The 16,196-nt window shown below is 38.2% G+C and overlaps 1 protein-coding gene across 1 annotated transcript in view; it reads right to left on the reverse strand.

Annotated features, from left to right (window-relative positions):
* The window catches only part of CCDC171 (coiled-coil domain containing 171), a 300,242-nt gene that overhangs the window by 236,498 nt on the left and 47,548 nt on the right, over window positions 1-16,196 (reverse strand). The window contains exon 8 of the mRNA XM_080668398.1: window positions 675-767. Within this exon, the coding sequence (XP_080524524.1) occupies window positions 675-767 (93 nt within the window). The remainder of the gene's footprint in view (window positions 1-674; window positions 768-16,196) is intronic.

The following is a 16,196-nucleotide window of genomic DNA, read 5'->3' on the forward strand; positions in this document are numbered from 1 at the left end:
AAAAAAAAATAGAGAAACACCATTATGTCTTTATAAGCCTAAGAAAGTTAACACATCTTTTTATTCCTGGACAACTTCATTTTAATTCCCCTCTCAGAATTAATCCTTCTCTTTATTATGTTCCTATAGTATTTTAGTATTTCATATTTTTATGTCTTCATCTATCTATATATCTATATAGTATTTCTGGTGATGGAATGTAAGTGCCAAAAGCTCCTTCGCTTTTTATACCTGCAGCTTTTAATACACTGATAGGCAATATGTACAGATAAACACTCAATAAAGTTGCATATTTTTAGTGTTTTCCAAAATAAATTCATCCCATTACTGTGGATAAAAAGAACACTCTGATCAGCAAATCTTTCTGGGCCAGATGATAAATATTTTGGACTCTGCAGGCCATGAGGTGTCGGTTGCAATGACTCTACTTCGCCACTGTAGCATAAAAGTGGACGAGATAAAAATTCACAAGAACAGGCAGTGAAATCTGGCCTGTGCGCTGAACTGTGCAAACTCCTCCTCTACTACTATAAGACTATATCCTTATAGTAAATAGGATAATGAGTGTCTTAACAATATGCTACCCATTCTAAATACACACCTTGGTTCTCTGAGTACAATGCTGTTTTTCCCAGCTTAGTAAAATCCATACAAAAAAGTTGTTCACATTTTACCTGAATAATTTCAGAATTAAATTTTGATTCCAAATGTGCTGCTCTTTCTGCTTCAATATTTTCTTCTAATTTCCTCACTCTTAGTGTAGTTGCCTGAAAACAAATTAAAAGTTTGTTTTAAATAAACATGGATATGGTTGACTATAGTCTAGAATTGTAATTAACACTTTAAATTACCATGGCCTCTCTTCTTTACTTTGCAGGAGTATAAAAGTCATGTTAAAAATTCGTGTAGCCCAACCAGCATGGCTCAGTGGTTGAGCATCTACCTATGAACCAGTTCGATTTCCAGTCAGGGCACATGCCTAGGTTGCAGTCTCCATCCCGTGTGTGTCAATCAATCTTTCTCTCCCATCATTGATGTTTCTATCTCTCTCCCTCTACCTTCCTCTCTGAAATCAATTAAAATATTTTTTTAATTCATGTAAAAATCATGCTCAGGAAGACTGTTCCAGAGCTTGCTTTCTTTTTCCTTTTTACTAAGGTATAATTTACATATAATAAACTACATATATTGAACGTGTATAATTTGATGTTTTGACGCACAGAGACACCCAAGAAATCACTGTCATAATCAAAACAAGAAATATTTCTACTATCCCTTGAAGATTCCTTGTGCCCCTTGGTAATTCCTCCATCCAGTGCTGACCACTGCATGCCTATCCTGAAATAGCTGCTCATCTGTTCTTTGTCACTACAGATCAATTTATATTTTCTGGAATTTTATATAAATTGAATCATACAGCATGTACACTTGATTATTTGCCTTTTTCCCCAGCATAATTTTAAGATTCATCCATGTGGTTACACATATCAACAGTTCATTCCCAATGGTGTATCTCTTCATCTGCTGATGGACATTTGAGTTGTTTCCAGTTTGGGAAGTTACAACTGAAACTGTTATGAGCATTTGTATGGACATACACTTTCACTTCTCTGGGGTAAATAGTGAAGAGTACAATGACTGGGTCAAACGGTAGATGTACATTTAATTTTTATGAAACTGCCAAACTGTTTTTCATACTGTTTCCTATTTTATACATCAGCACCAACATTTGACATGGTCATATTTTTATATGTCTTTTTTCGGGGAAAGGAGGAATTAGACATTCAAATAGGCATGTAATAGTATCTCATTTTAGTTTTAGTTCGCATCTCCCTAATGGTTAATGACATTGAGTGTGTTTCCATGTAGATGTAGGGTGTCCCAAAAAAAATGTATACACACTTAACAGCTGATAGCTCAAATTATGTTTCTTTCTTTTTCAGATTTAACCCCTCTGGAATTAATTATTCAAATTGTGCATACATTTTTTGAGCATAAGCAAAGAGAAATGAAAACATGTTTAAACAAAAACTTACACACAAAATGTTCATACAACATTTTTCATAATAGCCAAAAATGGAAGCAACCTAAATGACCATCAATTGGTGAATGGATAAACAAATTGTGATAGAACCGGACAATGGAATAGTACTCAGCCATAAAAATTAAGTACCGATACATGCTGCAACTTACAGGAACCTTGAAAACGTATGTCAAGTGAAAGAGCTCAGACACAAAAGACCACATATTGTATAACTTCATTTATATGAAATGTCCAGAGTAAGCAAACCAATAGATATAGAAAGTGTATTAGTTACACTTTCCCAGTAACTAGGGGCATAGGGAAGGATGAGCAGTGACTGCTAATGGACATGAAGTTTCTTACTGGAGTGATGAGAATGTTCTGGAATTAGAAAATGGCAATGCTGAACAACTTTGGGGTTATACTAGAAACCACTGAATTGTGTACATTAAAAAGGATAATGTTATTATATGTGAAGTATATCTCAATTAAAAAATAAAAATAATTCCTGAGTGTCAGAACCAAAGACAATGTCAAAGAAGTGACAGCCACTTCTCAGTTTCCAAAAAAAGTGCCCTCTAAGTGCTGCCTTTGAGTCCGTGGAACAAGGGATCCCCATTGATTGTAGGTATAAGTTATGCATGGTACCTGCTACTACAGAGAAGCTCTTATGTTTAGCCAGATTTTAAAATGAGCATTAGTGTAAACACCACAAGATGAAGTTTCTGTCCTTAAAGAATTATAGTCGAGCCGAAACCGGTTTGGCTCAGTGGATAGAGCGTCGGCCTGCGGACTGAAGGGTCCCGGGTTCAATTCCAGTCAAGGGCATGTACCTTGGTTGCGGGCACATCCCCAGTGGGGGGTGTGCAGGAGGCAGCTGATCGATGTTTCTCTCTTATCGATGTTTCTAGCTCTCTATCCCTCTCTCTTCCTCTCTGTAAAATATCAATAAAATATATTTTAAAAAAAAGAAGAAGAATTATAGTCGACTTTCTCAGTATTCAGTATGCTTGTTTTGGGTTCTATAAGTTAGAAGAAGTCTAACCAGTCACAAGAATATAGCCCATAGACATTGAGAATAAAGGATTAGAATAAGAAAGGCTAATAAAGGGCAGATAGAGGGAAGAAACCAGTTTAACAAAGCTAATATATTGTTTTAGATTTCAAAAAGCATATGCATAAGTTTCTCTATCAAAATAGTAGTCTTATGTTTTATTAAAATATGGAATATTCAGTTATTCCATGATAAAAGAATCAACAGTCTTTTCATTTTTTATGTATATGTTATGTCATATTAATTAATTAGTTACCTAATTTTCACCCCAAGTGAAGAATAGGTTGCTTTTTCTGTGTAGACCAAAACGAAATGGTTTGAAATAATAAGTGAGAGGTCACATCTTTATTTTCAGACTTTCCTACTTTGAATGAAATAGCCAGAAGAAAATGAGTTTAAAAACTGTTTATTATTACTAAAACTATCAATTCATCAGTAAGGAAAGCAAAAATATATTCAAATCTTTGAGCTAAGTCATTCCAAAGTGGGCTTTGTTGATAGACATTAAATTAAAGCAGCCCTGCTAATAAATATATTTTTAAATCTTCTAGTCTGGTGGATTAATCCTTTTATCCAGCAGAGGGTGCTAGAGGAACATCAACACGTTAGTCACAAATTTTTTTCCCCAATACTGCCTAAGATTAAGTAAGTAGCACAACAATCATAAACTGTCTCATCAGTATCCAATCCTAATGTAATCGACAAGTAAGGGCAGAAAACATAATAGAATTCATATTAAAACACAAAATCCAACACAAATTCATATATACAAGTCAATTTAACTAGACACAGGTTTGCCTGTAATACAAGCATTACACTATACATGTCTGTTCCCTAACACTATGCACAGCAGAGTTCTTTATATAACACAACAGTCACATAATTTATTCTTTATTAGCTGGTTCTGATGTCCTTGCCTACTGCAATACACTGCCAAGAGATTTTTATTTCAGTAAATACTAAGTATTCACCATACCTTTTTTTATGATGTCTCATTAAATCACACTAAGCCCAATTAGGTAATCTGCACTTAAGAAAAGTGAGTATTCGTTATCTGAAGATGGAAATACAGAGACTGATGTCCCCTGTCCAACCCTTCGATACATGTTGTCTTAGCATAACACAGGGCATGAGCTGCAGGCTCCAATTCAGCAGCAGAATTAACCGAACATATCGAGACATTTGTTCTCCACACATCTGTTTCCATGGCTTCCGTGGACCTGTTCCAAAGTTTCACTAAAGTTATGAAAACGTGTGTACAATGCATTTGCTGAAAGACTGGGGAAAAAGCACCTACTACATTATTTTCTCCTCAAGTAGAATATACCCAGCTCAGAGGATATATGTGAACTGAAAGGAATTAGTCAAACAGTAAAACTCTGATATACAATGATATACAAAATTTAGTCCACTGAAATGAACATCAAGAAAAACGGGATACTGCTTCCTGCTCATCGCCGCCTCCACAAGCTCCCTGGAATCCTTGCAACCAACCCCACTAGCATGTCTCAGGCGGAGTCTCACAAAGTCGCTGAGGATGTTAAAGCACAAGACGAAGCCATCAGACAAGGAGATGCTTGTTCATCTACAGCCACTACAAACAAGCCACTGGATGCTGGACCTCAAAGGCAAGGCCAAGTGGGATGCCTGAAATGAGCTGAAAGGGACTTCCAAGGAAGACGCCATGAAAGCTTACATCATAAGCTTTATTTACAAACTAGTAGCCCTGCACACGAAACCGTGCGCCAGTAGCTCTCTGCGGGGCCTGGTCGCTCTGCACCTGTTGCCCAGAGGCTCTCCGCGGCCCAGAGGCCTATCCGTGGCCTGGCACGGAACACTTGCCTCATCGCCAGGGCGACAAGGCAAGCGTTACCCCCATCCCCTGGCTGCAGCCACCCCCCCGGGGCTGGGGGACTCCAGAGGGGCTGAGAGGATTGGGTGCCGCCATCTTGTGGCTATGGGCGCTGCCATCTTTGTGACGGAGTGATGGTTAATTTGCATGTTACCCTTTTATTAGATAGGATTTAAAAAAAACTAAAGAAGGAATATGGAATACAGGGACTGGATTTGGCTGTCAGCCACACTTTTCATCTAAACTGTTACCATGTCTTGTTTTTCTCACACCATAGATTAAGTGAAATAATTAAATAAACCCTCTTTCTCCATACTGTCCAGGATACGAGTCTAACAGATTAGGGGCTGAAATGGTTACTGACCTTGCTGAGTAGTTTGGATCAACTAGAAGTGCATTTAAAAACAAAGAAAGTAAAAATAGGAAAGTAAAAATAGGGAAGGAAATACACAAGTACAAACTAGTTAGAGATTTCTCAGTAGTGTGTGATGTGGCATTGTTTCCAAACAGTTGCACAAAGTTTTCCTCAGAATGTCAACAGCTATCTAAATAGAAAGTGGCTGTGTTTTTAACTGTTCTTCCAGATTTTATCACCTGATATTTCCATTAATGGACATTTTTGCAAATTACCAATATAGTAATAACCCATATTCAAAAAGATGATTCTAAGGGACTGAATCATCACAGACCAAGTCTATAATGGTTACTTTAGGGGTAAGGATATTTTGTTATATTTTAGTGACTGTAACTAATTTATTATATGTGCATTGATAAATAATTATAATACTTATTCCCTACCTATGTATGGGGAAAAGTACAGTTACTGTACTTTAAATCCTTAATCTGAAGATATCGAAGTATTTTTATTACCAAAAAAGACATCTTAAAAGATCAAAGTCTCTAAGTATTTGACAAGTACTTGAAAAACAGAAGCACCATGATATCATGCCACTTAACCTGACTCATATATTGTTGGTTGGGGAAGGGTTATAACTAAGAATAATCTATGAGTCCTTTCCTATTTATCATCCTTGCCCTAATCAAAGAACTTGAAAAGGAATATTTATTATTCAATTAGTCTGACCTTTAATATGGACTCTTTTTTTAAGCACTGATATTGCTAAGTAGCACATCTACAAAAGAGAATGTACTTACATTAATGTCATTGATTATGTCAATCCTATAATTGAATATTAATATTCCAGTTTTCAAAGAAGTGTCATATGAATTTTGTCATTTGACAAAACAATATGCTATGTTTTATAAAACAGATCAATAAAATATAGCACATAATATTTTAAGTCTTTATAAGGCACTCTTATTTGAAGATTTGGATTTTTTTTTTTAAGTAGCTCTTTTATTCTTTAAGTAGCCAGCACAATATATGAGAAAAGCAATTCTAGTCAGAAGCAAAATTAATGCTTCTTTTGTGACTTGAAACTGCTGTGTAAAAGTGAATAGCTAACCTCCAGGTCAGGGAAATCCAATCCACTGAACTCTACCTTCACAGAAATCCAAATATGTTATATTTATTTTCAATCCCATCAAGCAAATGCTACTTTATAAAAATGTTTTGAAGATTATTAAAAACAAATGAACAGGTTTGCAACTTTTCATGATCATCTCATTGATATTTACTATATAGGTCAACCAAAAAAGAAAATGAAACATTTAAACAGTACCTACCATATGCTAGATCCCATACTAGATCCTCAGCTCTTATTATAAGGCCAAAAGGGGTGCTGACACACCTATAAGCATTTCCATTACAAATAAGAAAAAAAGATCTGTGTCACGAATGAAAATTGATTTGCCTCTAAGGGATATTCCTTATAGTTCTCTGCTATAAATTACAATTAATCTGTAACTGTTTTATTAATAGGTTATTTTTTATAAATAGACTCATTTAAAGCACTCCTCACTCTAAAATTACATAGCAGTCTCAAGAAATAGCTGAGTGTACAGATATTTAGAGCTCTATGTGCCCATCATCTTAACCATGGTTAACTGTGCGGTTTGAGGAGAGAAACCTGTTAGTCACTGAAGATGGCAAACAATCAGAGCCTTTAAAGTTTCAGAATGGACATATGAAGGCAGCAGGATGACTACAGCAATAAATTGGAGAACACAGCAATTTTTTTATTCACAAGAAATGAATAATGAAATATACCACTCAAATTGTAAAATAGGAGGGATGGACAACAGTGTGATGATTAGGGGGAGGGTGGAAGAGAGCATAGATGGGGATAAAAGGTAATGAAAAGAAATAAATAGGAAGGAAGGAAGGAAGGAAGGAAGGAAGGAAGGAAGGAAGGAAGGGAGGGAGGGAGGGAGGGAGGGAGGGAGGGAGGGAGGGAGGGAGGGAGCTTAATGGGGGAAAAAAGTTTCTATTTTAATTTTGAAAACCAGATAATAAAACTAGGAAATTTCAGGAACAGACTTCACAGACTACAAATTCTCATTAGCATGGTAATTAATTTGGCATCTTTACAAATCATTTTTAAAAACCTTTTCTGGCAACAAAAACTTAAGCATTTAATACATTTTTTAATGAGTTTACAATCTGATAATCCATTATAAACATAAATACAAAAATGTATAATACTTATAAGCACAATTATATAAACCAAGTGATTTCATCATTTATCTACTTTATTGCTAGTAATCAACACAAATGGGTTTTTAAAAAAAAAATCCTACAAATACATGATAGCTTTAAAAAGATGAACCCCATGAAGTTGCCTTCATGAACAATATAAGAAGTAATATTCATTTTTCCTTTCCTTTTTCACTTGAGTGGAGTATACAGGTAGAGAAGAGAGCTACATTTTACCCTTTATGTTACTACAATATAGAATATGACTGACAGAAGCAATTCACCACTTATTTGCAAAGATTGTTCTCTCCACTGTAATCTTCACAAGATTCTTCCGTTCTCTCAGAATTAGGTTTGCATCTTCTCTTTTCTCTTTTCTTATTGAGTTAAGCTTATTTCCCATGATAAAAAAAATACCTCCCCTAGTTGTAGGAAGGTTTATAAAAGCCATGGATATTTCTTTTTGCAGTTCACTTTTCCCTTGGTTCTGGGTATCCAGCACCACATTTATGAAATTGGATTGGGAGTTTGTTTGTTTTTTTAATCTAAGAAATCATTGATTCCTGTTAGGATGATTAAGCCACACAATGGTATTTACCTTATCAGATTTAAAGTATTTATGAACTTCTCTGGCCCAAGCACATAAAGAAATCACTCTTTCCTGAAATGCAACTATTGAAAAGCTTCACTAAATCTGAAAATATGTATTAGAGTAAATCTCTACTATATTTGTTGCTTTAGTCTGACATTACTGACATTAAATAATGTATTCTAGTTCATTAAAATTTTAACAATTTTCCCACTCTATTATTATTCCATAATCCTTATTTAAAAATACCACTGACAGCCCTGATGGTGTGGTCCAGTGGTTAAGTGTCAACCCATGAACCAAGAGGTCACTGGTTTAATTCCCAGTCAGGGCATATGCCTGGGTTGTGGGCTTGATCCCCAGTAGGGGGTGTGCAGGAGACAGCCAATTGTTTCTCATCAATGTTTCTAGCTCTCTATCCCTCTCACTTCCTCTCTCTCAAAAAAAAAAAAAAAATCAATAAAAACATTTTTTTAAAAATACCACTGACAATTTCTTAAGTACCTAGAATTACTAGTAGTTAATGTCTCCACAATTGAATGTGAAAACCAGCATTACATGCTCTTCAAAAATTTACCTTCTCCTTTATAATATCATCATCTGGGCCAACAGCCAATACAAAATACATTCCCTAAAATATTAAGCTAACTTTTTAAGGGTGAAGAAGAATCATCGATAAGTCAAAGGACTCTACCTGCCCACTTATAAAATGCTTATGAAATGAATAAAAGAGACTATCTGGATTACCCTCAAAACTTCAAATTCTCTAAAAGCAGAGACCTGGTATTAGCAAAAGTATTTACAGAGTAGCTAAAAAACACACACACATAATAAAACTACTCTGAAACAATTTTATATTTGCAACATCAAATCAATAAAAAAAATAAATTGGGCAAGTAAATATTTTGTAAGGAAAAAATCAATACTAACTTATAAAAACAAATCTTTAAGTTTAGGCATTAGATATTTCCTCAATAGAGTCTAAATTAGCTTACCAAGCATTTTATCAACAAAAAAGAAATCACTGTTACCTAGTACTTTTTCACACCTCTAAGACAATTAAAATGTGTTTAGTGATGATCATAGGGTTTTCCAGCATCCTAATGTGACTTCTAAATGATTTTCTTAAATTCTAAGTATATTCCAACTTTAACTCTATTCCTTTTTTTGAATAGTAAATACCTTTATCTAAGACTTCTGGAAAATGAGGTCTGTGTAGACATTCAGAGCTGGGCAACAGCAAGAACTTCTAGCACATACTGGGCTCCGTTCATCGTGCTGCAGTCCCATTTCTTCCCATGGGAAAACCTTCCCCATCGCCTCCAGTGCTTTCTATTCTAACAACCGAGCACCATTGTGTCCTTCATACCCCTTCTTACAGCTCATTGTGCCACATTCATAGAAAACACTCAATATGCTCACATATGCTCCCTTTGCATCAAATTTTGGAGAACGTCTGTAGGTAATATGTAATTAAATGCTGTGAAGAGCTTATGCTCTTAATAGCTCTACTATGATCTCGTCCCCAAAAGATGGGGGAAATATTAAATCTGTTTCAATATTTCTACTGTTACACCAGGACACTAAATCTCAAGACAGGTAAGTGTCTTTCCAGAGGTCACATAGCCAAAAAGTTAACATGTGAGGCTTCTTGTGCAGGGCTATGCCTAGTGATGGGATCTTGAATCAATACCAACCTGTCGCTTCACCTGTAAAATTAGAGAATAGTATCAACTTCATAGAATTGTGAGAATTAAAAGATGAATATAAAGCAACTGCTACACTGCCCTTTTACCATCAGCACTATGTACTGCTCTCACTTCCGTGATGCTGCACGGACACATGGCTGCTACAAGTTATAGAAGACTATTTGACTTCATTAAAGGCACTTGTGCGTTGTAAAGAGTGGAGTGATAGTTGGTATAAGTCAGTTAAAATACCAGCACCAGAGCATTCCAGCTTCAATGATTGGGACCTATAGTTTCAACCTGAGTTTAGAACTCAGGGCGCTGCACCCCATAGGTGTTAAAGACGAATTCTTCAGGCCCAAAGCTGGTCTGGGACCAGCTCTTACCCCGAACCTGCTACAAAGTGGCCATGGCCCAACTCCACCAGACTAAGAAGCCAGAGAGTCCCTCTAGGCCTTTTTTTTTTTTAATAGGCCATCCACAAAATACATATTTTAAATGATTATGTAAAATATGATAATATATTACTGAATTTATTGGCCTGAAAAATGTTCAGCACAAGTGATGAGTAAACTAAAAATATTATTTAGAATATAATCTCATTTTTACTGGCTCTCTAACCTTATGTAATATTAGACCATGTGTGGTAAGAATGTGAATAATTTTATCTTTGCCAAGTTCACACTTGACTTTATATACCCCACACCCACTTTCCCCTATTATTGACATCCTACATTCATATGATACAAATAACCCATTAAAAATGGACAGAGAAGCTAAAGAGATATTTCTTCAACAATATACAAATGACCAATAATCACATAAAATGATATTCAACATCATTAGTCATTAGAGAGATGCAAATCAAGAAGTGTAAAATGGTACCACCATTGTGCAAAATGGTCTGATAGTTCCTCAAAAAGCTAAACATGGAGTTAGCACATGACTCAGTAATTCCACTCCTACCTGTATACCCAAGAGAACTGAAAACATTCCACACAAAAATTTGTACACAAATGTACAGAGGTAATACTCTTAATAGCCAAAAGGTAGAAACAACACAAATGTCCATCAACTGATGACTGGGTAAACAAAATGTGGTATACAATACAATGGAATATTATCCTATCTAATAAAAGAGTAATATGCAAATTAACCATCACTCCGCTACACCCACAAGCCACGCCCACCAGCCAATCAGGAGCAAATATGCAAATAAACCCAACCAAGATGGCTACCGCCACAGAGAGCAGGAGGGAGGCTTGGGTTTCCCCGGCAATGGAGGAAGCCAAGCTTCCCGCCTGCCCTTGCTGGCCTAGGCCTCCACTCAAGGCTACAAAGTTTCAATGATAGAAGATACATAAACCCAAACAGAAATGGCGGCAGCCACAGAGCTGGAAAGAGCAGGAGGCTAGGGTTGCCCACGGCGATGGAGGAAGCCAAGCTTTCTGCACATCCTGGCCTGCCCAGGCCTCCGCTTAAGGCTACAAAGTCTCAGTTATAGAAGATACATAAATCCCAATAGAAATGGCTGCTGCCACCGAGCAAGCAGAAGGCTTGGCTCTGCTCCAGGCTACAAAGTTTCAATTGTAGAAGATAAATAAACTCCAGATACCAGAGCCTCCGCTTGGGTCGCCAGGGGGTGTGACCGGCCTGCAAACCACCACAGGCCCCTCACCCAGGCCGCCCCACGCCCCAAGGGAACCCCCACCCTGATCCAGGACACCCTTCAGGGCAAACCAGCTGGCCCCCACCTGTGCACCAGGACTCTATCCTATCTAATAAAAGGGTAATATGCAGATTGACCATCACTCCAACACACAAGATGGCTGCCCCCATGTGGTCAAAGATCCTGCCCCCATGTGGACACAAGATGGCTACCACAAGATGGCCAGCAGGGGAGGGCAGTTGGGAGGGACCAGGCCTGCAAGGGAGGGCAGTTGGGGGCGATCAAGTCTGCAGGGGAGGGCAGTCAGGGGTGACCAAGCCAGCAGAGGAGGGAAGTTGGAGGCAACCAGGCCTGCAGGGAAAGGCAGTTGGGAGGGACCCAGGCCTGCAGGGGAGAGCAGTTGGGGGTGACCAGGCCTGCAGGGGAGGGCAGTTAGGGGGGACCAGGCCTGCAGGGGAGGGCAGTTAGGGGGGACCAGGCCTGCAGGGGAGGGCAGTTAGGGGAAAACAGGCTGGCAGGGGAGCAGTTAGGTATCAATCAGCTGGCAGGGGTGTGGTTAGGGGGTGATCAGGCTGGCAGGCAGAAGCGGTTAGGGACAATCAGGAAGGCAGGCAGGCAAGCAGTTGGGAGCCAGCAGTCCTGGATTGTGAGAGGGATGTCCGACTGCCCGTCAGTCAGACATCCCTCGAGGGATCCCAGATTTGAGAGGGTGCAGGCTGGGCTGAGGGACACACACCCCCATGCACGAATTTCGTGCACCGGGCCTCTAGTCTATATCATAAAAGGCCTGTGGTCGTGACACCATAACAGCAAAATGACCAAACAACCAGTCACCAGGAGGTGCATGAAGCACCTCTTGCGGGCCAGGACTCAGAGCTCACGCGGCGAGGCGGGGCTCACGCAAGGCTGGCGGGGCTGGCGCGGCAGAGGCAGGGCCCATGGCTCACGTGGCAGAGGCAGGGCCCGCGGCTCGCACAGGGCAGGTCTGGGGTCCCGCCAGCACAGTGGGTCTGGGTCTTGCACAATTTCACACACTGGGCCTCTAGTTTAGTAATAAAAAAGAATCAAGTACTGATATATGATACAATATGGATGAATCCCAAAAACATCATGCTAAGTAAAAAAAGTCCATCACAAATGACTGCCGGAAGCCAATTCCAGCATGTCATAATTACAAGAGTTTCATCAAAAGGTTGATAATGCCCTAACCGGTTTGGCTCAGTGGATAGAGCGTTGGCCTGCGGACCGAAAGGTCCCGGGTTCGATTCCGGTCAAGGGCATGTACCTTGGTTGCGGGCACATCCCCAGTAGGGGATGTGCAGGAGGCAGCTGATCGATGTTTCTCTCTCATCAATGTTTCTGGCTCTCTATCCCTCTCCCTTCCTCTCTGTAAAAAATCAATAAAAATATTTTTTTTTAAAAAAAAAAAGGTTGATAAAACTTGGGGGCTCAACAAGGGCTGAGTCACATATGTAATTACCTGTTGGAGTGGCTAAAGGGCACTTCCCCCAAACCTGAATAGGATGATTGTTTACTGCCAGACAGCTCAGGGCATCTCAATCTACATGTTATTGCCTCCTGTTGGCCAAACACCTGAACAGCTGTAGGCTAGTCCCCAATCTGACAATGCTTCTGAAAACCCTACCCTTTGAAGTGTATTATCTCCACCTTGCCTTAGGACAAATTGTGTTAATAAAAAGCAAGGGTCCATTGGCCTTTCAATTCTGTTTTAGCTAAAGCTCCTCTGACCCCCAATGCCTTTCAAAATTATCTTTCGTCTTTGGACCCCTACTTAATCAACGCACAGCCTTTCTCCAGATTGCTGAACCCTTCTTAATGCTGGGACAAGAACCCTGGCAAATGACCAAATATTGCATGATTCATTAATATGAAATATCCAGAATAAACAAATCTATAAAAGAAAAAGTAGATTAATGATTTATAAATGCAGAAAGTGGTTGCTTAGGGTTGAGAGAGATGGGGAAATAGGAGAGTCATGGCTAATAGGTATGGGGTTTCTTATTGAGGTGCTGAAAACATTCTAATAATAAATATAGTGACAGTTGCACAACTCTGTGGATATACTAAAATACACTGAATGATACGCTATACATAAGTTAATTTGTAGCATGTAAACTATAACTCCAAGTTGTTGGGTGGGTTTTTTTTTTAATATATTTTACTGATTTTTTACAGAGAGGAAGGGAGAGGGATAGAGTTAGAAACATCGATGAGAGAGAAACATCGATCAGCTGCCTCCTGCACACCCCCTACTGGGGATGTGCCCACAACCAAGGTACATGCCCTTGACCAGAATCGAACCTGGGACCCTTCAGTCCGCAGGCCGACGCTCTATCCACTGAGCCAAACCGGTCAGGGCAGGGTTTTTTTAATATCATCAATATGACAAGTTTAACTTCCAGGCATCCACCTGCACCCCAAATAGCCTAAAATACCTCTCCAGAACCACTGCACAAACTGGAGGTTTATTATCTGAAGGATGTGACTCTGAACCAGAGGCTCATGGACATAGGGATACACAGGGGAGAGGGGTACACAAGACTGAAACCAGGGCAAAGCCTGCTACCAAACAATATGATACCCAGACTCTTCCTCCATTTCCTTCTTCCATTTTATAACCACCAAAAGGGAAACCAGCAGATCACCCTTTGCAGAAACCAAAGAAACATAGTGAAAAGACCTATATAAATTATAACATTTCAAAATTTCCCAATGAAATGCTTGGCACACATCTCCTATCGTCCCTACATTAAGGCTTCCTAAGACCAATACTCACATATTCAACTGCCTACTCAACATCTCCACTTGGATGTCTAATGAGCATGTCTGTTAACCTATCTAAAACCAAACTCCTGATCTCCCTAATCTACCCCACTTGCATTCTTTGCCAGCTGAGTAAATGGCAATGTTATTTGCAGTTTGCTCAGAGATATAGAGACATAGAAATAGAAATATATTTACCCTTTGCTGTAAATATTTTTCTCATTTATCTTTGTCTTTAGTGGAGGGTTTCACTTACATATGATGTTAATTTTCATAGTCAAAGCTATAAATCTATTTCTTTATTACTTTGTTACACTGCTTTTACGATTAGTAGTAAATCATATAGCACTAAGAGAACAGAGAAAATTAATCCAAATTTTCTTCTTGTAGTTTAGCATCATTTTTAACATTTCACACTTTTTAATCCAACTGGAATTTATTTTAGAATATGATGCAAGATAGGAATCTAATTTTATTTTGTACCAAATGGTTAACCAATTGTTTCAACATGATTCACTGAATAATCGGTCGTATCTTAATGGATTTGAAATATCTTAATATACTAAATTTTTTTATCCTCACCCAAGAATATGTTTTATTGATATTTAGAGAGAGAGAGAGAGAGAGAGAGAAAGAGAGAGAGAGAGAGAGAGAACGAACTGATGTGAGAGAGAAACATCAATCAGTTGCTGCCCATAGGTGCCCCGACAGGGGGTAGAACTTGCAACCTATGTATGTACTCTGATCAGGAACTGAACCTGCAATCTTTTGGTGTACGAGACGACGCTCCAACAAACTGAGCCACCTAGCCAAGGCTTAATATACTAGATTTTTATAAATATTTTACAATTCTACCATTGGCCTTTCAATTCTGTTCCATTGGTTTGTTCTTACAACCTACTGAATGGGAGAAGACATTTGCCAATGAAACATCTGATAAGGGGTTAATATCCAAAATTTATAAAGAACATATAAAACTCAACACCCCAAAAAAACAAGCAATCCAATTAAAAAGCGGAGAGAGGACTTAGACTTCTCCAAAGAGGAGATACAGATGGCCAGTAGACATATGAAAAAATGCTCAATGTCACTAATCATCAGAGAAATGCAAATTACAACTACCAGATATCATCTCACACCTGTCAGAATGGATATTATCTATAAATAAAAAAACAAGTGATGTGAAGAAAAGAAAACCCTTGTGCACTGCTGGTAGGACTTCAGGTTGGTACAGCCACTATGGAAAACAATATGAAGGTTCCTCAAAAAAATTAAAAATGACCCAGCAATTTCATTTCTGGGTATATTTACAAAGAGACCCAAAACACTAATTTGAAAGAATATATGCACCCCTATTTCACTGCAGGATTATTACAATAGCCAAGATATGGAAGCATCCCAAGTGCTCATCAGTAGACCAGTGGATAAAAATGTGGTAGTATATATATGCAATGGACTATTACTTGGCCATAAAAAATAAAATGAAATTTTACCATTTGCAATAGCATGATGGACTTAGTGGATATTATGCTAAGTGAGTAAAGTCAGACAGAGAAAGGTAAGTACCATGTGATTTCAGTTATATGTAGAATCTAAAAAACAAATTAAATGAACAAACAAAATTGAAACAGACTCATAGATACAGAGAACAGACTAATGATTGCCAGAGAGGATAGGGTTGGGCCTGGGTAAAAAAGGTGAAGGGATCTAGAAGTACAAATTGGTATTACAAAATAGTCACAGCAATGTAAAGTACAGCATAGGGAATATAACCAATAATACCGTAATAACTGTGTATGGCACCAGGTAGGGACTTGAAATATCAGGGGTATCACTTTGTAAAGTATATATGGTTGTCTAACCCCTATGTTGTACATCTGAAACAAATTAAAAAATAAGACTAAATCTAAACTGTAATTGAAAAATAAAAATGTTAAAAAG

Source organism: Plecotus auritus (assembly GCF_963455305.1).
Source record: "Plecotus auritus genome assembly, chromosome: 5".
Lineage (NCBI taxonomy): Eukaryota > Metazoa > Chordata > Mammalia > Chiroptera > Vespertilionidae > Plecotus > Plecotus auritus.